At 57.8% G+C, this 21,566-nt stretch overlaps 1 protein-coding gene and 1 long non-coding RNA gene across 2 annotated transcripts; one reads left to right on the top strand and one right to left on the bottom strand.

Annotated features, from left to right (window-relative positions):
- Positions 1–864: 864 nt before the first annotated feature.
- ZNF395 (zinc finger protein 395) lies at positions 865–16,531 on the bottom strand. The gene is given in 11 exon segments (XM_052809739.1): positions 865–4,653; positions 4,854–4,957; positions 5,177–5,269; positions 6,173–6,440; positions 7,520–7,620; positions 7,743–7,871; positions 7,873–7,979; positions 8,709–8,821; positions 9,205–9,434; positions 11,443–11,701; positions 16,354–16,531. Coding segments are annotated over 10 exon segments (1,506 nt in total). The 5' UTR covers positions 11,692–11,701; positions 16,354–16,531; the 3' UTR covers positions 865–4,541.
- Positions 16,532–20,050: 3,519 nt separating this feature from the next.
- On the top strand, positions 20,051–20,863 carry LOC128151991 (uncharacterized). Its single transcript, XR_008238510.1, has 2 exons — positions 20,051–20,215; positions 20,635–20,863. It is a non-coding gene; the product is annotated as an uncharacterized LOC128151991 (long non-coding RNA).
- The last annotated feature ends 703 nt before the right edge of the window (positions 20,864–21,566 follow it).

Raw genomic sequence — 21,566 nt, 5'->3', positions numbered from 1 at the left:
GCAGAGTGGTGACTTCTGCTGCCTTTTTTGGCCAGCGGTTGGCAATTAAAGAAATTAATTGGGGGAAGACTTTGGCCAGCAGGAGAGTTTGCTTTGCCCACGGCGCATTGGGACCTGAGGTCCCCGAGCTCCTGTGTGGGACGGGTCGGGCTCAGGTACGGGGCCAGCCATAACCCCTCAAAAATGGTAGGAATCTCACCAATTTGGTGTTCCCAGGATACAATTTTTAATAGTGTGGTTTCTTCCTCCCCGCTCTCCTTTCCCCGCTGTGTCCCTGTTTGGCCCCCTCTGCCCTCCATCCCTTTCCCCTCTCCTCTCCCGTTTTTTTCCTTTTCCAGTTCCTCTTTCACCTCAACATGCATTAAAACAAAAAAATGTATAAAATCATGCAGGTTTTTTGCATCAAAGGGCAACTTCTCAGCTCGACATTTGACTTGCGGCAAGAGAGGGCTCCGGGTCACGAGACCTTAGAGTCTCCCACCGAAGCACATCGATTAAAAACCTGCCGGCTTTAGCATGTATTAACCCCTCCCTGCAGCTTCCAGGTTAAAAAAATGATGGATCTGGGGTGGGGGGTAAAAATCCCAACCAAAAAAAAAAAAAAAAAAAGGATGAGCAGCACTAGCTGCTGACAGAGCGAGCGGCACTGCCGTCGCGGCTCCCAGCGCCGGGCAGACACTGCTATCTAGTGGTGCCAGAAATGGTTGTGCCAAGGGGCTCCCAAAACTGCTGGGGGGGGGGAACCATCTCGGGGTCGATGCCCCCACCTCCGTCCCGGGGGAGACGGGGTCCCGCGGGGGTCCCTGGGGGACAGGGAGGCAGCCCTGAGACACGGGCTACAAGGACAAGGCAGAGCCAGCAAGCTACCAGGCAACTTTTCTTTTTATTTCTTATAAAATATATTTCATATTGCTGCTGTAAAAATTACATTTCACATTTTTAACTTTTTTTTTTTTTTTTAACAATAAAAATAATACTTGGAAGACAGCTGAGAAAAGCTCCAACAAGACAGAAAATTCACTTGATACGGCATCGTCCCCGCTCAGCCGGGCAGCCGGTGGCCCCACGGGGGCACGGCCGTGGTGACAAGCATCCCCAACCCCTTCCCCGCTCCCCACGTCCCCCCCCCACCATGACACCTCCAGGAATGACGGCAACGGGGCATCGAGTGACAGCGTGGGGTCACCCTGCGCTAAACCGACTCGCTTCGCCTTTTGGGGTCCCCACCAGCAGCGGGGTGGGCAGAGTGTCCCGGCTGGAGAGAGGGGGGAGCAGCCTCCAATTAATTAGTGCCCAATTAAGAGGTTCCTATATACATACATATACACGCTCCGGGAGACAGCCAGATGGATGAGGGAAAACTCTCCAAGCTGGATTTACAGGTCGGGGTTACCCGCGGTTGGGGCCGAAGAGGAGTTTTCTTGAGACCAGTGAGACTCAAGTGTCGGGAGGAAAAAGTCCAAGGGACGGGAGGTGGCTGGAAGCAAGTTAAAAAATAATAGGAAAGGGAAATAATAGGGAAAGGACTACAAAACCAAAGTTATATATCCAATGCCAACCAACCCGATAGACACGGTGGAAGCCTGCTGTCATTTCTGCAAAAATACAAGAAGGTTTTTCTGTTTTAAAGTGTAAAAATTCCAAAATACTCCCAAACCAGAAGGAAAACAACAACAAAAAAAACTCAAACAAAAAAAACCAACCCACCCTGCACCAGTTTCTCCATTAAAAATAATAAAAAAAAAAAACCCAACAGAAAAGAGCCATGAGCACAAGGACAATTTTGTCCGGTTAAGTCCGTACCACAAAAGCCCTCGGAAAAAAAAGCCTTATGCACCTCCCACCCCCCAAATAAACCAACACTGATATAAAAATATTCCTGCGCGAGAGAATCCCTGCCGGCTGCCGGGCAGTAAGTGCTATGCGCTGCGGGAGGAGGAGGCACTGCAAGGGCCGGGGCCGAGGGGCAGCAGGGGGGGGGCTGCGTCCCCCAGATTTGCTGGGGGGGGGTCCTGCCAGCCCCCCCGCCCTGTCTCACCCGAGGATGCTGCACGCCACGCACGCCTGCTTGTTCAAAGCCATTGACACCTTTTTCTTCCTTTTTATATGTTTTATATGGTGCTGCCCCGATGCCGACCCCGGATGGCTTGGTTTGACATTTCCTGAGTGATTGAGCTGGGAGCCGTGGGAGCCGAGCTGTGTCCGACCAGTGCCGGTGCGGATCCGGTTCTGCCCGACGCCTTTTGGGGCAGAAAGGGCATAAAAAGCAAGAAGTAAAATCTCTGGTCCTGCCTGGGTCTCTCTGAGTCGTGGGGGCAAAGGCACAAGGTCTGAGGAAAGCACAAATTCACCCTTTTTCATATTTTTTTTTCCTTCTTTGCTCTGGGCACTGCTTCGAGCCCCATTTTTAAAAAAATATTTGAAAAATGAAAATGCAGCGAGGTGCTGCGTGGGACTTCCCAAACCACTGGCTCGCTTCCAGAGAGCCACCGGCATAACCGAAAACCGGCCCGCATCCCGGCATTGCAGGGCCCTTCCCCAAAAGGATAAACAGGCTGAGCTCCACGAGGCAACGCAGGACAGAGAACACCGGCTTGGCTGTTCAAACGCTGGGGGTCAGACAGCAGCAAAGGCATGGGGGCCTTTTTTTATTAAAAAAAAAAACCCAAACACCTATTTTTGAGTAGTGCAACAACCCCACCATGCAATTAATTGTTACCAGGGCTGTGGATGCAGAGCACCAACTGGCAATGCGCTTTGGAAAGTCCTTTTTGCAATAAAACGCTCAAGCTGGGAACCCGCAAAGAGTCCCCGGTGCCGGCGGGAAAGGAAAAGGCTTTTCCTGACATTTTGCTCCTAATACCACGCTCCAGCAGGGATGGGAACCTGAGCGAGCAGCTCTCAAGGAACAGAACCTCTTCTCTTCCCTGGGACTTGAGCCGGACCTGCCCAGACCCACCTGGGGATGTAACCCCGTGGGGTCGCACCCTGCCCGAGGAGTTTTGCTCCTGCCTTCCAGCGGCCAAATATTGCATCCGCCAGTTGGATACCGGAGAGAAGATCAGGTTGCGGGACAATATACTGTTTATATGTACAAAATTACAAACAAACAACAACAAAAGAAATACCCAAACACGTCGACAAGCACCAGTAATACATATATATGTATCTCAACCCGCTTCGCCTGCCCACCCGATCCCTTCAGCAACGGGGCGATCCGGGAGCAGTATCGGACTCTCCCACCCGCACGATTCGCTTTTATAAGGGAAGCTGAGTCTCGGCGCGGGGTCCTTAAAAACACCCCAGGCTCAAGCTGTGTGCAGGGATTGCTCTTGGCTCGACAGCTGCGGGTTACGGCCTATGATTATCAAAAACGCAGCAAAAAAAATAATACAAATCCAAATGGTTGCCTGCCCCGGTGAGGGGAGAAAGCCGACGGGGCGATCCTGCTCCCTGGCCGCATGCATCCTGGCCCGACACCAAGTGCAACGCCTCGCCAGCGGTGCAAGTGGTCACAGCAGTGACAGTGACAGGAAGCCAGCAGCAATTTGGGTTGGGTAAATACATATTTTAAAGGATGGAAGTCAGAAAACTCCCACGACGTTCGATGGGATTCAGAAGGAAATATTGAAGCGTTTTGCTGAATTGGGGCCATACGGTGATGCTAAGGGAAACCCTTCCCAGTCCTCCCAGCTGCCTTTATTGGTGGAATCATTAACTGAAAAAAATAAAATTGCTCTGCCTAGTTTTGAAAGACACAGTGAGGGCCACAACATAGATTTTTCACAGAGCTAAGCAGACTTACAAAGCCTAAAATGAGAAGGAACATAAGGTTTTGCCTTAAAAATTCTCATAGCTTTCCTGATTAAAATGTTTTGGGTGTTTTTTACCCCTCAAATGCCTCCAAAAACGACACGCTGGAACCGACCAGAGGCACGCGCAGGCTCGAGCTACCAGTGTGATGCAACACGAGCAAAGACCACATCCATGTGGGGAGAGAAACCTCCGACTCCTGCCCCGAGAACCGCTCCTGCCTTGCTTGCAGCAACCCAACAGCATTTTCTTTTTTAAAGCTATAATTGTTACCGACCCCCTCCCTTAAGGGATACAAGGGATTTGCACTTTCTAGGTAGTCAAAGGACACAGGAAGCTGCCTCAATGCCTCACCCCAGCCACGCTGCGACGGTTCAGGAGATTTTAGGGCTCATCTGGGAAATGCAGGAAGCTCTTTGGTCCCCAGATTGCCTACAATCTCCCCCGAACCCCAAGGAACCAGCTTCCTTCCCTCGCAGCCCCAGCTTTTACTGTACAAAGGGAGATATACTTCAGGTTTAAAAAAAAAAAAGTTGGAAAAAGTTTTTTTTTAAAAAAGAGCAAACCCAGCAGATGTACAATATACAGAAGGAGGAATTTACACGCAGCTCTGGAGGTGTCTTCCGGGGTCACAGGAGGTACCTCCAAGGTCCCTGGTTGCAGCAGTGAGGGACTCCGGTGCTCCCCGGGCAGGAGCAGGGGAGGGATGCGGCACCGCGGTGCTGCGCTCAGTCCAGGAAGCGCTGGCAGGCTTTTTTCCACCGGCAGGCCGTGCACCACTGGTCCCGGTGCTCGATGCCGTACACCTTACGGCACTTTTTGGCTTCACCGCGGACTTTTCTGCAAAAGGGGGAAGAGGAAAAAAAAAAACCAAATGAACATTTATCCACTTGTTGCAGAACTTCGGTCACAAATATAAGGGTAAGGCTCCGTAACCACGGCCGGGCATCATTCCGCTGCATCTCAGCGGAGATGCAGGAGGGCACCCCTTTCGCTGACAGGCTCCACCTCTGCTCCCCTCCGGCCAGCAGGACCCTCACCTGGTGCCGATGGACACCCTGGGCGGTGAGGCGACGATCAGGTGGGACTTGAGCATCGGCGTCGGTGGCTGGGGTTCGCTGAAACTGAGCGACCGGCTCCGCACCTGCGGGGAAACGGGTGTCAAAAGGCAGGCAGGACGACGCGGTCCCCCTCCCGTGCAGCCCCTGGGCACTGCGGCGGGGCAGTGGGAGACACGGGTGCCCCCAGCCCACAAATCCAGATGTTTAAAGTGGGGAGCAAGAAAGCAGAGACGAGGTCCCTTTAGCTCCCAGCCCAACCCTGCACCCCAAAAGGATGAAGGGGATACACGTGCAGGACTCACCGGTGACAGGGACGGGAGAGTCGAGGTGGCAGTGGCCCAGCTGATGCTGGTGAAGATGTGGGGGGACACTGGAATTTGGATGGAGGGCAACGCCTGTGGGGGAAAAGAGGGGTCAGCATTAGCCCCGGGGCCCCCCCATTCACTCCACAGGCATTTACCTCCCAGCCTGGAGCATGCACAAACTGGGAGCGCTGGGGGCGGGATGGAAACCCCCGTGCAACCTCTCCTCCAGCGCTGGATCCTGCTAACAGAGGGCACGGCACACGTGCTGTGTCACCCTTCACCGGGGCACAGCAGCTTCTTCGCTCCTGCAACTGCTTTTGGTTGCAATACCAAACCCACCTGCACCATCCTGGTCTATATGTATATACTTTTGCACCCCCTTACACAGGCTTTCTGCTTTTAGATGATGTTGCACCCGTTCCCTGGGATGGGAATGGATATACATGCAGCTTATGGATCTATATACCCTGGTCCCTGCACTAGCTTGCAGCTCCAGAACAGCGCTTGGCTCTCGAGCAACCCCTGGGACAAGGGCCACTGGCCCAGGGTGCCCACGGGCCCACTGTTCCGGGTCCCCAGGTTTCCTGCATCTCAAAAGCCGGTGCCCCTGCGAGCCCTGCAGTGGAGACGTGCAGGATCCGGCGCGGCTGCATTCCAGCCCCATGTTATCTGCCGGCAGAAGGGTGTGTTGCATACCACCATGGGGTAATTGTAGGGGAGCAGGGGGTGGCAGCTCCCCCCCAGCCCGGGAACGGCCACGGCAGAAGCACACGAGCCCCTTAACCAGGTGTTAGCGAAGCTGGTTGCTCAAGGGCTGAAGGGCAGCCAGGCAGCGGATGGTGCTACACCGGCACCAAAGCCTCTCCGTGCTGCAGGGGGTGGCAACGAAACATCCCTGCCGCAGTGGAGACTTGCGGAGCAAACCAGATCACGACCTGCCCTTCGGCAAGATTTCGGGAGGTGACCCATCCCTGGGAGATGCCACCAGCTCACCTGGTAGGCATGATCAGCCTGGATGTGCCAGAAGGAGCTGGGGGCAGACTGGCTCAGGGCGCCGCTGGCCAGGGCGGGCTCCAGCACCGGCTGCTCCACCAGCAGCGCCTCCGGCTTTGCCAGGGCTTGCTGGTGGATGATGATGGGGGCGGACGCGGACGTGGGGCTGGCGGCGGCGGCCGCCTCTGGCGCCGGCTCTTCCTTCACCTGCACTTCGGTGTAGTAGAAATCCTCCTCTCGCTTCCGCTGGTCGGAGTCTGCGCTGTCCCTGCCAGGGAGGAAAAGGAGACAGCGGTGAAAAGGCGGCCCTGTTTCCATCAAGGTGAGCAGCCCCCGACTTCCCTGGGGGAGAGCGATCTCACCCTCCCAGGCAGAGCAGCTCCACTCCCCGGCTCCAAAGCATCATGTCAGCTGCGATCGGCAACAGCCACTGCCTCTGCAGCAGCACTTCGGGCTTCCAAGGAAGATCAATACCTCTTCCAAGGCCTTTAAAAATGCTGGCGCATTGACTGGGCGCCACTGAAAATCCCTGCTCATTTCTGATCCAGTTCATTTAGCACAGCTGCGGACGAAGCCCTGCTGTTCACCCAGCAGGAAACAGCCCCTGAAGTCTTTTTTATTGTTTTCCCAGTGCATTTATCCAGCACTGGATGGCAGTCCAGCACTGCCCACTGCATCGCGGTCCTTCTGTCCTCGCCTTTCCTGGAGCAATCATGTTTGCAAGGGAGGAGGAGAAAAATACATACCAGAAAACGTGGACAAAAGCATGAGAAAACTGACGGGGCAAGGAGTGCAATGGGGCCACAGGAGGAGAGCACAGCAAAGCTACACCCTCACCGCTTTGTATTTTGGGGGGAATTTGCAGGAGATCAGTACAAAGCAAACTGCCAAAGGGGCAGTCACCGCTGGGCTGGCGTGTGAGTGCCTGTGCCAGCCCCGACGGCCAAGCTGGAGCCAGCCGCCGCAGCGGCAGGCATGGCTTTCAGGTTGCCAGCCCTTGCGAAACCCAGCTGGGCTGGTCCTTTTCTGCCTCTGTCTGGGAGCCCACGGCTCGTGTGTAACCTGAACTCCCCCGGTGCAAAACGCACACCCAGGCTAGGCAATCCTGAAGGCCAAATGGGGTTCCCGTGCCTCCCGGAAAGCCCTGGGCTCCCTGAAGGTGGGGACACATACAACAGTGGCTTCGGTGACATGGACTGCTTGGCTGAGAACTGCCAAGCTCAGTGCACAGAGGCCAGTATCTCTCATACTGGGGATACTCGCTGCAGGAATTACAAATTACACAGCGGCAGGGCGCGCGGCTTCGGTGGCTGGGCAGGGATCAAGGAGGTGAAACCTTTGCCTTACCCGAGGTGCTGGGTCTTGACGTGTCGCTTGATGCCGACGATGGAGCGCAGGACCTTGCCGCAGCTCGGCCACAGGCACTTGTACATCACCTTCACCGAGTTCTGGCAGAGAGATGGCTCATGTCACCCTGTGACCGGTGGCAGTGTCCCCTCCACGGGACGCCGCTCAGCTCAAGCCACCCTGCCGGTGCTAGGACCCACCCCAACCCCCACAGCAGCAGTACCTTTCTTTTGCGTGGAGCGGGTTCATCAAGGAGAAAGGGGTCGGAGTCGGTCTCGAAGCCATCATCCGCCTGGGGGGAGCTCAGGGCCTCGCTGGAGTACTTGGGGCTGCCGGCGGGGGGTGGGGAGGCGAGGGGTGGAGATGTCGCTGCCGCCGCTCCAGTGCCCGCTGGTGGTGCTGCTTCCGCTGTCCGAGACGTCGCCGCTCTCCTTCCAGGGATCGCACGCTGCCCGTGAGGCTGCAGGGAGGGGACACATGCTGCCACCATCAGCTCGGGGCCAACCAACCCCCCCGCCAGGGCAGAGACCAGCCCTGAGGTTGGATAACCCGCAACAACAGTTTGCCTCTATTTATTTAATTTTTTTAAAAATTTGGTAAGGTGAAGCCTTTGCACCTTTTCTCAGCACCAGATCCCAGTTATTGGTCGTTTATCCCTTTTTTCCCTCCCTATCTTCCCTGGCACCAGTGCAATCCCGCAGGCTCACAGGCACAGCCGGCACACGGCGAGCAGCCAGCACCGGGGCACGCACATTTCCCACGGCTCCGGGCGGCTATTTTTATCGCTCTGGCTGCATTTGACTCCTCAGGAATGAAACCGCCTCTAAAAAAAGGAGCGACCGGGTGGTGCTCCCCGGCCCGGGACTCCTGTGCGGGGCTCCCCGGCCCCCCGGGACGGCTGCGGAGAGCAGGGTTACCCTCACTGCGCTGCCAGGGGCATCCCAGCTTGCTCAGCCCCAACCGGTGCTGGCACCCGTGGGCTCCACCATGACCCCGGTGCGACTCCCTGGCCACCTCCGGTCCAGTGCGGTCCTGTGCCGGCAGCTATTTAGCACCGGGCATAAGGAACGAATGCAGCCAGCAAGAGCCCCAGCACTGCGAGCCAAAGGTCGCAGCACATTTCTCCACGTCTCCTTGTGTTTCAGATGTTTTTTCTTTTATATATATATATTTTTAAATGCACACTCACGGGGGATGCCACTCTCGCCGGCGGGAGGGCTCTGTACCACGGGGCTGCAGGAGAGGCTCGTCAGCACCATGGCTGCCACCATCTCGTCCATCTCCACAGCCGCGTCAGCTTTCCTGCACCATGAGGGGAGAGATGTGAAATGTGTGGAGGAAAAAGCAGAGAAACAGCCTGGGTGTGACCTGAGCACGCAAAGGGCAGTACAACCTGCAAACCTGCAGCAGCAGCACAGGTTCAGCCCCAACACCTCCCTCCATAGACTTTGAGTCATTTTTAAGTCACTGGGAAGGATGTTTTCTCCCCATTTGTGGGCAAAAAAATTAAAAATCTCCTTAATCCCAATTTAACCATCCTCTGGATAACCCCGCACTGGGAAGGCGGATACATCCTCAGCATCACCACTCTCTCTGTTGGTGTAAAACCAAAGCGCGACCGCTGCCATAGCCACCAAGTGCCCCTCTCCCACCTGAGTGAGATACTACCAGCCAAAGGCACGAACCTCTTGGGTACATCAATATTACTGGATACGGATCTCTGCAGCGCCTCAGCAGGGCTGGGACCGCCGGCTGCGGGCAGGGTGGGGGGCTGGAGCGGAGCCGGCCGCACGTCCTGTACCCTCCAGCACGCCTGCAAGCCCTGCTCCGGCAGCAGCACCTTCACCTTGTCGCTCAGTGGGTTGTGCTGCTCCACGAGACCGGCACACTCCTGCCCGTTGTAGGTGACGAGGACCTGAAAACGGCACGAGGGGTGGTTTGTTGGTGCCACCCGCCACCCCACTGCTCCTGAGGAATGTCCCACCGCAGGATCCCCCCCACCTCCTCCTCCCATAGCAGAGGGGGCCACAGAGGGCTTTAGGACAAGCCAGAGCCAGGGCTTGGACTTCAGACTGCTGTCACAGCAAACTGAAGGGGTGGCCAGGGTTCATCCCAACCCCACCACCAAGAGATGTGCTATTCCCAGGCACAAGCTCCCTGACTACAGCAATCCCAAGTTGAGGGATTTCCTGAGCCGGTATCAGTCACCTCTGAGTGTCGTGACTTTGGGTGGACTTTTTCTCCAGTATATTTATCTGCTTTGGCTTTGTTCTCATGCCACCCTGCTGCAAAGACTCCCACAATTATTACACACCCTGGCAAAGTACATAGATAAAAGGATTAAAAGCCGGAGGGGGGCAGGGGAACAGAGGTTTCCTGGGTGAAGTAATCCTGAATTCACACCTTGGCTCCTCCAGTCCCAGCTCCTTCGGGCAGAGGAAGGAGATGTGCAAACCTCACCTCCTCCTTCACAGAGTCCCAGACTCCTTCTGATGGGCAGTTTTCCACCACTACCACCCGTGAGCCTATTTCTGTTAATGGAAATGTATCTGTGTCAAAAGATGCTACATGTGTCTCTGGCTATTTATAGGAACAGGAACATCTCTTTATGGAAGCGCCACGGGTGTCATACCAAGAAGCCGATACGGGATGGACACGTGCACCCATAAGCAGACCGGGGAGGAGCCTGCAAGACTGTCTCAGGTAGGACCTCCGGCAGAAAACACCAGAGCGGAAAAAGCCACCCACAGCAGGACCAGGGGTAAGGGGATCAGTGCAAGGATCAGGACAGAGAAGACCCTGATCTTGCTTTCTGAAAACAAGGGGCAAGGCTTCTCTGTGAACCACATGGGCCGTTGCCCCTCTAGACTGCACACAGCATCAGTAGCCAACATCTCCTTCGGCTTTGCACAGCCACCGGCTGTCACTGGGAGGTGAAGGCACCCCATCACTATTTTTATGCTGTTCCCAGCAGCAAAGCAAGGGAGCAAAATCCTCTGCAGTGGAGCATGTAGAAGAAAATAACTCTCGCTGTCCTGTGGTTAATAAACATGGGGCAGAAGGAGCCAGAAAACCAAACAGGGGCCTTATTTACACTCCATTTCACAAGCTCTGCCCAGAAAAGGTTTTACAGTTCTGCAGGTAGCAGCCGAGAAACGGGCTCTACATCAGCAGGTCACAGCTCTCCTTGGACAGTGCCGTTTGGCCTGGCCTTAATAGGAACCATGCCGGTGGGATGGAGAATGAGTGCTGCTCCCTGCCCCAGGCAGCATCCTGGCCAAGGCAAGGCCCTCCTAAGCATCGCAAGCCCAGGGCACAAGAAACGGAGGGGTCCAGCAGGACTAGATGTCCTTTCCGGATGAGCCATCGCACCTCACTCTTCCCTAAGAGCTTCTTCACCACATACGTCCACACCATCGACCCTCAACCCTGCAGCAAAAGGCTACTGCAAGCTGAGCTCCAAGGACTGAGCCATGAGGCTCATCACCATCGTGGCTAAGCTGGGGGGGTTCCCTGCCACTCCCCTTCAGATGTAAATGTGGGTTATGGGGAGATAGGACAAGTTCATGGAAGAGAAGTCCACCGGGAGTCACTAAATATATAGGAACCATCTCCCTCAGCCTCAGACAGTTGGAGAACTCTGGAGGGACACGTCAGATCTTCTTACTGTCTTCTCTGGAGACCCACTTTTGGCTAGGACTGGAGACATCTCCTGGAGGAGACCGATCTCCGCCTGAGCCGGTATGATCCAAATCCACCAGGCATGGCCAGGGCCAAGTGCACTAATGCCAACACCCATTAACGGCTCTTCGTAATTACAGATCCCCACTGCACCTTACATTAGTAGAGGCCCAGGAGTTTTATTCCCCACCGGAACTACCCACCAGAGCGCAGCCAAGGACACCAAGAGCCTCCTTACTTACTTGCTGCCCGGCACAAAGCTGCCGGCGGCCGGGGCTGGGGAACCTGGGTGCTTGGCTGCTCTCCTCTGCCGACGGTGCACAGGATCCGTCCTCTCGTGGCACTGTGTGGGCAGATGCCTGGCCAAGGTCGGTCTGCAAGCTGGGGACCTGGGTGGCCACCAGCACCCCGTCAGCCAAGGCGCTGGGGGCAGAGACGCGGGTGCCTAGCAGGGAGCGCTTCCCCAGACGCCTGGACAGCACGCTCGCCATCTCGGACACACTGCGGAAGAGAAAGACATGGGGATGTTACCTCTGGTGCAGGACCATGACGTTCAACCAGTGTCTTCCCCCCCACCGCCACCCTGGGAGCCAAGAAAGCAGCTCTCCGCTGCTCCAGCATCCCCAGGCACTGAGACCCCTTAGGGATGTGGGACAGTGGTGTGCCTGAGCTCCCCCCATGCTGCAGCTCTTGTCTTTACAGTCATTTCTAAACCCCTCTGGAAAAAAAAAAAAAAAAAGGGATGAGCCAGCCCAAAGGAAACCCCATGTCCCTCTCTCAAGCTGCTGCTGGCACACGCTCCCGAGGCCACCACGGCTATTCCTGCCCGTCACGCTGAAACCCGCCGTCGGTGCTCTTGAACCTTGACCTCTAGACTTGGGCCTGTGCCCAGCACAGTCCTGCAACTCCCCTGCCCACGCCCCGGCAGGGGAGGAAAGCTCTCTGGCAGTGAAAGCCAGCACCCCTTCTCAGCCAGCACCCTGATGCTCCCCTTCGCAGGAGCTCTCATGCTTTTGGGAGAGGTTTCTCCAAGCTTGCAGCTCATGCCCAGTCCTCCAAGGGTCAGTCTGGCAATGAAACGGGAGCATCCTCCTGCCCTGCTTTGCTAGGAAAGGAAGAATTTGGAGCATTTTTATCCTAAACTGTTTCTCTGTCACTATCTTTAACCTATTTTTGCCCCCCAAATAGCTCCCCTTTCCTCTGACATAGGTTTTCCTCGTGTTGGTGTAGCTCTGCTAGCAAGCCTATCCAGAGAGCGGCTTGCCTGACTTATTTCTTTGGGTTTGTAGATTTTACTGCTGTTTTAAAAGAAAAAAAAGAGTTTACAGGTTTCCTTAAAAGCAAGGGACACCCAGGCATGGGGACAGGTGATGCATCCAGCCCCAATAAATCCGACGGTTCTAGCAGCACACGCTGTCCTGCTCTGTCCTGTCCTCCTCCCAACATCTCTGCTGCAACACCCTCTCCAAAGAGCACAAGAAGCAAGGATGCACACTGTGGCAAGGCCGAAGGGTGACGGTGCCTGGGGTTCAGGAGGAGGGAGAGGAGACAAGAGGCTTGGGGCGGTCCTGCATCTTGGGGTGCACCATAAAAGCCGCATGCTTTTATACCACAACAAACCCATCACCTCTGTCACCCTGCTTGGGTTTGTCAGAGAGTGTCACCCCGGCCGGCCAAGGGCTATGAGTGTTCATCGGGTGTCTGGGTTAGAGCGTAACCTGGCTCATGGAGAGTCCAAGTCCAAGGAGCTGCTGCTTGTGCAGGAGGGAGGATTAACCCTGAGCCTCCAGGTGCTTGCGCCCAGACCCTCCCCTCCTCGCGCAGGGTTGCTTCAAGGGATGCTCAGTTCCCCGTCACGAAGCGGCGGCATTTTAACGGCAGATCAAATATATTTTTTTTGACATCTGATTCACGCAGTGCTGTCTTGCATGCTATCTCGGATGAGAAAAGTTTCCCAAGGAAGGGAAGGGAGCTTGCTGCTGCTCTCAACCTCTGACTGTCCCAGGAAGGGTTACTCCAAACCACCTCCTGCTTCAAAGGACGCCCAAGATTTACAAGCGGTTTTATGAATAACCGTATGCACTCAGCTGGCTTTGTCCTCCTCCGAAATCCTGCCGCCCCCGAGTAGAAAATTAACAGCTACTTAGGAGCCATAAAGAATAGAACAGGAAGAGGGATAGAGTGCAAAACAGATACAGGCATGCTGGGGAGAGCACCTCGCGTCGGGGCTGCCCGTCCCGCAGCGCACGGGGACTTCACCACCGTCATCGCCTTCCCTCTGGAGCCCGATCAAAGAGGCCGCAGCACTGGCTGAGCAGAGCCGCTCCCCCGGCTTCCCTCTCATCTCGCCCTACCCAAGGAACACGCCAGACTTTGCAATGTATGGGCATCACTGAGGGATGCTCTGGAGCCCACTCCGCCTGATAATGTCTTTTTTCCACGGTGCAACGTATTTTCTGATGAACACAAGTGACCTGGCCAAGCAGCTCTGCTCCCAAATCTCCCGTATACCCATATGGGACTTTCTCATCCAAAAGGAGACCGAAAGGGCTGGGGGGGGACGACACTGCAGTTTGCCTCAAATCCCAGAGTGAAGCTGCGGCAAAGCCCCTCCGCCTCACCGCAGGAGTTAACCACCAGACCACATTTCCTCCTGCATCACCTTAAAACCTTGCTCTCGGATATCCCGGGCACAGGGATTTGGGAACTGCCCCTCCCAGGGCTCAGGGAATCGATGTGGCAACGTCAGCGCTGCCACCGTGTAGAACACGGCGCCATATCTCTGCCGCCTCCCCGACGGTCGGTGCATGCCGGTTTCAAGGCACCGCTTGGCCGACAGCCAGGTACGGGGAGGGGAGCGCCAAAGGTGGGAGGCTGCTTCTCATTTCCTTCGGGGTTTCATTTCACCTTCCCTTTCCTTCCCCCTCCGGTCCGAGGCGGGAGCGGGAAGGAGGAGAGAGGCGCGACTGCAACCAGGGGAAAGGAAAACCCTCCCAAGAGCCAGTTTTCAGAGCCACATCTGCTTCCAGCAGACCTCTGAATGCCGGATCCCATTTCGGCGCTCAGCCCATAGCCGAGGGTGACACACCAACGCCTAAAATTCCTCCCCCCGCCCCGTGCCCCAAAACACAAAGCAAGAAGAGGAGCGAGAGCTGGGAGGGCGTCAGCGGCGCAGGCGGAGCCGGGAGGCCACGCTGCCGCTGCAAGCCCTCCCAGCTGTTAGCAATCACGCGCCGCAGGGGTCAGAGCCGCACAGATCCCAAATTATTTCTTGCTTCAATGCCGGGCGTGTATTTTGGACGGCGTTTTTCCAGCTCTCGCCGGGGAAAAACGTCAGCCCTTATGCCTACCGGCATTGCCGCTGCTGCCGGCAGAGCAAAGCCCGGGTGGATGTTTTGGGAAAGCAGGCGCCTCATTTAGCAAACAAGGAATGCTTCATTTAGCAAGCGGGGAAGGTTGGGGGGCCGTGGCAAAGCAGAGAGGGTGCTCCGGCATTCAACCAACTGCTGTTTGTCTGGGGTTTGCCGGGAGAAAGGCAGCTCCTGCGCCCACAGTGCTGCGCAAACCAGGACCACCGGCGCAAATCCCCTCCCCAGAGAATGTGCAATTACAGCACACCCTGCTTTTCCCCATTTTTTTAGGAAAAAATGCTGATAGGTTCCTTTAAATCTAGCCTAACTCCTGCCACAGACCACCAAGCCACAGATCAGCAACCTGGATCGCAAAGTCCACCCTATAAGAGACCCTAAATGCTGCAATAAGTGATAATAAACCCTAGGTTTTTGTCTTGTCTCCCAGCCCGCAGTTTCCAAAAAGCCCCTTCTCATCCCAAAACATCCTGAAGTCCTTTACAAACCGTACTCCGGCCCCGCGCCTGTCGGCACACGTGACCAGGAAACAAGATATCCGCACGGAGCGGTTTGCAAAGTTTGGGCCTTTATTAAAAAAAAAAAAAAATAGGAGCAACAAGGATCTACTGACCCCGGGAAGGAGCCAAACCCACCTGCGACCTAACCCTCACAGACAATACTACAAAACAGGCGCTTTCCCAAAGACTTTCCTCCTAATTCCGCCTCAGTGCTCATGGCTTGGGTTACGCCCGCGGACGTGTCACCGCGGGGCTACACCGTATTCCCACTGGCAGTGCCGGGAAGGGCTCCCCAACTCTCACCCACGCCAGCGTTCGCCGCTGCAGGGCGATTCTGGAGGAAAATGCCTTCAGAGGACACCAGCCTGCCTACAAACGCATCTTCTGATGCAGGCAGGAATGCCAGCGCAGGCAGAGAGACTTCCCCAGGCATCAGCGGGCCGGTGCCTGCCGGCAGCCCCGGCGGCGAGGGCAGCCAGGAAGGAAAAGGCGGGAGTTTGCTGCTTTCTGGGAGCAGGGCCGGCAGAGCGTGACTTGAAGCCACCGTGCGGGCACTGGGACGAGCGTGCAGCAGGAGACAAGGGCACGCGTGGCACGCATGTGTGCATTTACACGCCTGTGTGCATGTGTACGTGCATGCGTGTGCAGGGCCCGCGGCCGTGCGGGCAGGCAGGGCACGTGGGGAAGATGGCAGGGCCGGAGGCAGGGGAGGAGGAGGCGTGTGCCCGGGCCTGCCGCGGAGGGCGGCACCGGGCAGGGCACGTGTACGCGGGGCGGGCTGCGGCGGGGCGGGGGGGGACACGCACGGGGACGGGGGACACAGACACACATATTGCACCGGGCAAGCCGGGGGGCGGGGCATGCACTGGGCGGGAGGCGGGGGGGGGGCATGCACCGGGCACAGGCCCCCGGTTGGGCGGGACGTGCAGGGGAAGGAGGGGGGGGGGAGACTTGCAACGGGGGGGTGCATGCACCGGGCAGGGGCGGGGGCGTGGCACGCACCGGGGGCGCGGGAGGGGGGGGGGGACACGACCGTGCACCGGGCAGGGGGCATGCACCCGGGGGGGGCTGTGCATGCCCCGGGAGGGGGGGGCACAGACACCGGGCAGGCCCCGGGGGGAGCGTGCAGCGGGCAGGACTCGGGGGAGGGGGTGCGCGCACCGGGGGACGGCAGAGACCCGGGGGGGAGGGGGGCGAGGTGGGGGGCAAGCCGGCTGCCCCCCCCCCCCCGGAGAGGGAGGAGGGGGGGGTGGTCGCACGGCGAGGGAGCGGGCCCGGCGCTTACCTCCGGCGCGGCTCCCGCCTTCCCCCGCCCTCCTCCCCCGCCGCAGCTTGTTTTGAAATCCCCGTCCCCGCCGCGGCCGGCTCACGTACGCGGCGGACCCGGGCTGGAGCCCCGCCGGGCGGGGCGGGGAGGAGCCGGGGCCGGGGGAGGCGCGGCCCGGCCGGGCGGGAACCACCGCTCCCGCGCGCGGCTTTTTTATTTATTTATTTATTTATTGTTGTTGTTATTAGGGTTTCCCCCCCCCCCTTTTTTTTTTCCCAGCGATGCCGGGCGGGGAGGAGGAAGGGAGGGGAGGAAGGCAGGCAGGCAGGCAGGTCGGGCGGGGGATGCCCGGCACCGCCACCCCGCTACTCACAGCGTCCGGGGAGCCCCGCTCCGCGCCTCGCCTCGCCGCCGGCCGGGTTAAAGCTCCCGGGGCCGGGCTGGTGTAAACAACCTCCCCACATGCTCGGCCCCTTCCTGCGCATTGGCTCCGCGGCTCCCTTTAAATGCACGCCCCCGCCGCCCGGCCCCGCCGCTCCCGCCGCGTTCCGCCGCGCCGCCCCGGCCCGGCCCGGGGGATGCCGGCTCTGCCTGCCCGCTCGCCCGCCCACCGCGGGGGGAAGGCAGGCAGGCAGGCAGGCAGGAGGGTGGGCGCATCCCTCCGTCTCCCTCCCGGCTCTTCCCTCCAAGCGGGCCGGCTCCCGGCGGGCAGGGGCAGGGGGAGAAAAGCCCCGGGCTCCCCGCAGCCCCCCGGGGTTCCGCTGTTTACCCAAGCGCCGGGGCCGGGCGGAGCGGCTGGCAGCGCTCCTGCCATTTCTCGTTGCTTACTAAGCTGTACTGGCCTGAAAGGCCCTTTTCTTTCATATATATTTTTTTAAGTTTTGTCCATCGGGGCTTTTAGCCTCCGCAGGGCCGGGGCTCTCCCCACACCCTCCTGCCCGAGGGACGGGGCTCCCCATCACCCCGCTGGCCTTCTCCCCTCCCGGAGCCTCTCGGTTTGCATTTAACGGGCCCTACCGCTAATTGCTCTTCGTTTCGAGGGGACGTGACGATGACCCCGACTCGCAGCTCTCCGGCACAACCGTACACAAACCTCAAAGGTTTTTCTTCTGCTGAGTCTCACCGAGTCTGTTTAGCAATAAGGCAGAATTAAATCAATGCCAGCGATGCTCCTTTTGGGGTTTATTTTGGTTTCAGGCACTGAATTTCCCCCCCTCAAAGCCTCGGCTTCTGGGTTCCCGATGACAAAAATTCCCACTTTGGCTGCTTGGCCCTTTATCGTGTGTTCTGGCAAAGCTGATGTACAAACGCAGCAGCCAACACAACGCCTTTGGGCTTTACTCGGGGACCCCCTGAAATACCACACGCTGTACTGGGCAATCACCTTTAAAACCTCCATACAGGCAAGGTGATTTGTTTTAATGTGTGTCAGCTAGGGGAGACAAATGCTGGGCCTATTGCCAGCTTAAAAAAAAGTGTATTTTTACCACCAACTAATATACACAACGCAGCTGGGATTTTACAACGATTGTCCAAGGTAAATTGTTGGGACAGAGAGGGGATATCATCCACTCGTCATATAAAAAATGAAACCTGCCTTGCCTGTATGAGGACTCTAGTATTTCTCAACAACACATATATGTATTTTTTTGTCCAGTAAAAATAAGGTACCTTCTCCAAAGCACCCAAAGAGGAGCCAAAATCTTCTACTTCCAGCAATGCTCCTAAATTTCCTCCCAAGCTCCTCAAACTTGTATTTCTAAGTCACCTCAATATCTGTTAAAATGAAAAGTGAGTTATTACATACGCAGATGAGGGCAGGTGCCTACGAAATCCCTTGCCTGCTGATCTCACGCACGTTAGGAGGCAGCTTGCTCTGCAGAGACGTGCTGCTGCAACGCACGAGGGGAGGCATTGCAAAGCAGCCGGGGGGCCAGGAGGGCACCGCACACCCCAGCGTTGGCAGAGGTTCCTGGGCAGCCAGTCGGCCCGGCGATGCTCGGCCCTGGGGCAGCTGGGGGAGAGGAGTGGGGCTGGTGATGGGCAGGACCCCCATGGCCAGCAGGCACCAGCTGCTCTGGGGGAAGGATCTGGTGGGTGGTGTCAGGGGCACCTCAGCCCTGTTCCTCAGAGGAAGGTGATGCCAGTCACCTTCCCCTGGCCTCACAAGCAGCCATGGCTGCTCCTCAACTCCCCACAGCCAACCTTCACAACCCACATACACCCCTCATGGCTGCCCCTCATCTTCCACAAGGTGGCCCCTTAGACCCCATGGCCATCGCGCCTCACCCCTCATGGCCACCATTCATCTCTCAGCATGGCTGCCCCTCATGTCCCCATGGCCACCCTTCACAGCCACCCTCCATCTCCCCCCAGGGTGGCCCCTCACACTACATGGCTGCCGGTCCTCACCCCTCATCTCCCCCCACAGCAGCCCCTTACACCCCATGGCCACCCCTCACAGCCACCCCTCATCTCTCCTCATGGCTGCTGCTCCTCACATCCCACGGCCACCCCTCATCTCTTCTCATGATCTCCCCTCATGGCCGCCCCTCACATCCCATGGCCGCCCCTCATCTCCCCTCATGGCTGCTGCCCCTCACATCCCACAGCTACCCCTCATCTCCCCTCATGATCTCCCCTCATGGCCGCCCCTCACATCCCACGGCTACCCCTCATCTCTCCTCATGGCTGCTGCCCCTCACATCCCACAGCCACCCCTCACATCCCACGACCACCCCTCATCTCCTCTCATGATCTCCCCTCATGGCTGCCCCTCATCTCCCCTCATGGCTGCCGACGTCCACATCCCATGGCCACCCCTCATCTCCTCTTGCGGCTGCCGCCCCTCACGTCCCACGGCCACCCCTCATCTCCCCTCATGATCTCCCCTCATGGCCGCCCCTCACGTCCCACGACCACCCCTCATCTCCTCTCATGATCTCCCCTCATGGCTGCCCCTCATCTCCCCTCATGGCTGCCGACGTCCACATCCCATGGCCACCCCTCATCTCCTCTTGCGGCTGCCGCCCCTCACGTCCCACGGCCACCCCTCATCTCCCCTCATGATCTCCCCTCATGGCCGCCCCTCACGTCCCACGGCCACCCCTCATCTCTTCTCATGATCTCCCCTCATGGCCGCCCCTCACATCCCATGGCCACCCCTCATCTCTCCTCATGGCTGCTGCCCCTCACATCCCACGGCCACCCCTCATCTCCCCTCATGATCTCCCCTCATGGCCGCCCCTCACGACTGTCCCCCCCCCGTTATGGCCGCCCCTCCCTCTCCCTCTCCCCCTCCCGCCGACTGACGTCCCTGACGCGTCCCTCTGTCCCCCCCCCCCCCCCCCCGCCCCGGCGCTGGCGGGAACGGCGCGTGCCCTCCCCGCCCCCCCCTCCCGCCCTGACTACGTGCAGTTCCCCACGTGGCGGCCGCGCGCGCCCCCCGGCCAAGGGAACAGCCCGCCCGGCACGTTCGTCCGCGAGCCGGGAGAAGGCGGTAGAGGAAGGGAGGGCGGGGGTGGGGGGGGGTGGGTGTGGTCCGCCGAAGGAGCGCCGCCAATCGGCGGGCGGCAGGCGAGCCTGGAAGGGACCAATGACGGGCGGTGGCGCCGCTCGGCTGCCAATAGCGACGGCGTTTCGGGGAGGCCCCGCCTTCCTCCCCCCTCCCCGGAGCCCTTAGCGGCGCTGCGGCCGAGCGCGGCGCCAGCTTGGAGCGGCTGCGGCGGGGCGGGCAGGGCCTCCTGCCTTCCCCCGGCCCCCCCCCGTGTGTGTGTGGGGGGGTGTCGTGCCGTGCCAGGGGCTGGCCCCCTTCCCGGCAGCCGGTGGGGGTTGTGGCTCGGCGCCGGCGACCCTCCTTCCCTCCCTCCCTCCGCGGTCAGTCAGGCCAACGCCTCAGCTGTGGGAGCGGGACGCGGTGGGGGGGGCGGCGTGTGTGGCGGCAGGCCCCGCTTGGGCCTGGTCGAGCGCCGGGCGCCAGCCCAGCCTCTGTGCCGGGGGAGGGTCTCCCGTGGGGGACACCGCTTGGACCGGCGTCGCTGAGGAGGCGTGAGGGCCCGGCGTGGCCCTCTCCCGCCTTCCCTTCTCCGCCGGATGGGGGGGGGGAGGTCTGCCTCCACGAACAGGCGTGGGTTGCTGCTCAGAGGGGGACAGGCCCGGCAAACGGGGGAATAAAGGTGGTGGCTCAACCTCAGGTTGGCGTGTGGGGACCATAGTTGGTTTTATTTTATTAAAAGAAGGGGAAAAGTTCGGTTAAAGTTCAGGGGAAATGATCCTGTGTTTTCACTTTGTTGTTTTCAGCGCAAGAAGCGAAGAGGTAGCGAGCGACAGGCGCCGGGTTGCATTGCAAGTAAGCCCTGTCCTGTCTGGGCTGGATACCCAGCCCCAGGTGCACAGTATGGCCACAGCATCGGGCACGGACGCTTCCTGCTTCCAGAGACATTTCTTCAGCCCTGTGTTTCAAAAAACCGTTCACAGCCCATTAAAAAAATGCCATAAGTGTGCAAGAGTGAATAAATAATTGCACCAATCAACTGTCTATCCTAAATCTTGCAAAATTCTTCCGAGACCATGGGAAACTTGCCTTAGGACGTTCTTTGACCTCTCTCCTTCCCAGCTTTACTGAATCTCGTTGCGCTAACTCTACTTTTATTCTCAGAGTTGGGAATTGATGTCAGATTAAATCCTAGCTGGAAGTAAGCTAAACGGGCTAAATCTGAGGAGAATAAGTACTAGTGGTGCCTGTATGTAGTCCAGATTTAGAGACTTATTATAGGTGTAGTATTACATAGTGTTCAATAATACAGTGAAAGCAGTGTGTGTGCGCGATCCACTGGTTAAATATCTCAGATACTTTACCTGTCCTGGGCAGCTAATTCCTTCGTATACCAATAAAACGTAACGTGATCAATACTGGTGCGTAAGGTCATCGACGCGTCGGTGTACCTGACCCCCAAACGAGAAGGTCCGTGGCTGGATTTGGAGTTGACACCCTGTGGCTTCTCTGCTAAGATTGTGAGCAAGCGCAGTAGCACCAATGATGAGCATGAGCGTGTGTGTCGCGGGAGTGGCCTTTGAAATCTTGCACAGAGATCGTTTCATGTAGGGTAGAAAGCTTTTCTGTGGTTAATAGTCCACTTTTAATCTGGAGAGCATCCGCCCATCACGTTTAATAGCACTAATGCACCTCTAATCCATTAATTTCTTTAGTCCCTTTTTGAACCCTTTTAATT

This window comes from Harpia harpyja, chromosome 15 (genome assembly GCF_026419915.1).
Source record: "Harpia harpyja isolate bHarHar1 chromosome 15, bHarHar1 primary haplotype, whole genome shotgun sequence".
In the NCBI taxonomy this organism is placed as follows: Eukaryota; Metazoa; Chordata; class Aves; order Accipitriformes; family Accipitridae; genus Harpia; species Harpia harpyja.
The sequence above is the reverse complement of the archived record's forward strand: the minus strand, read 5'-3'. Positions and strand labels throughout refer to the sequence as shown.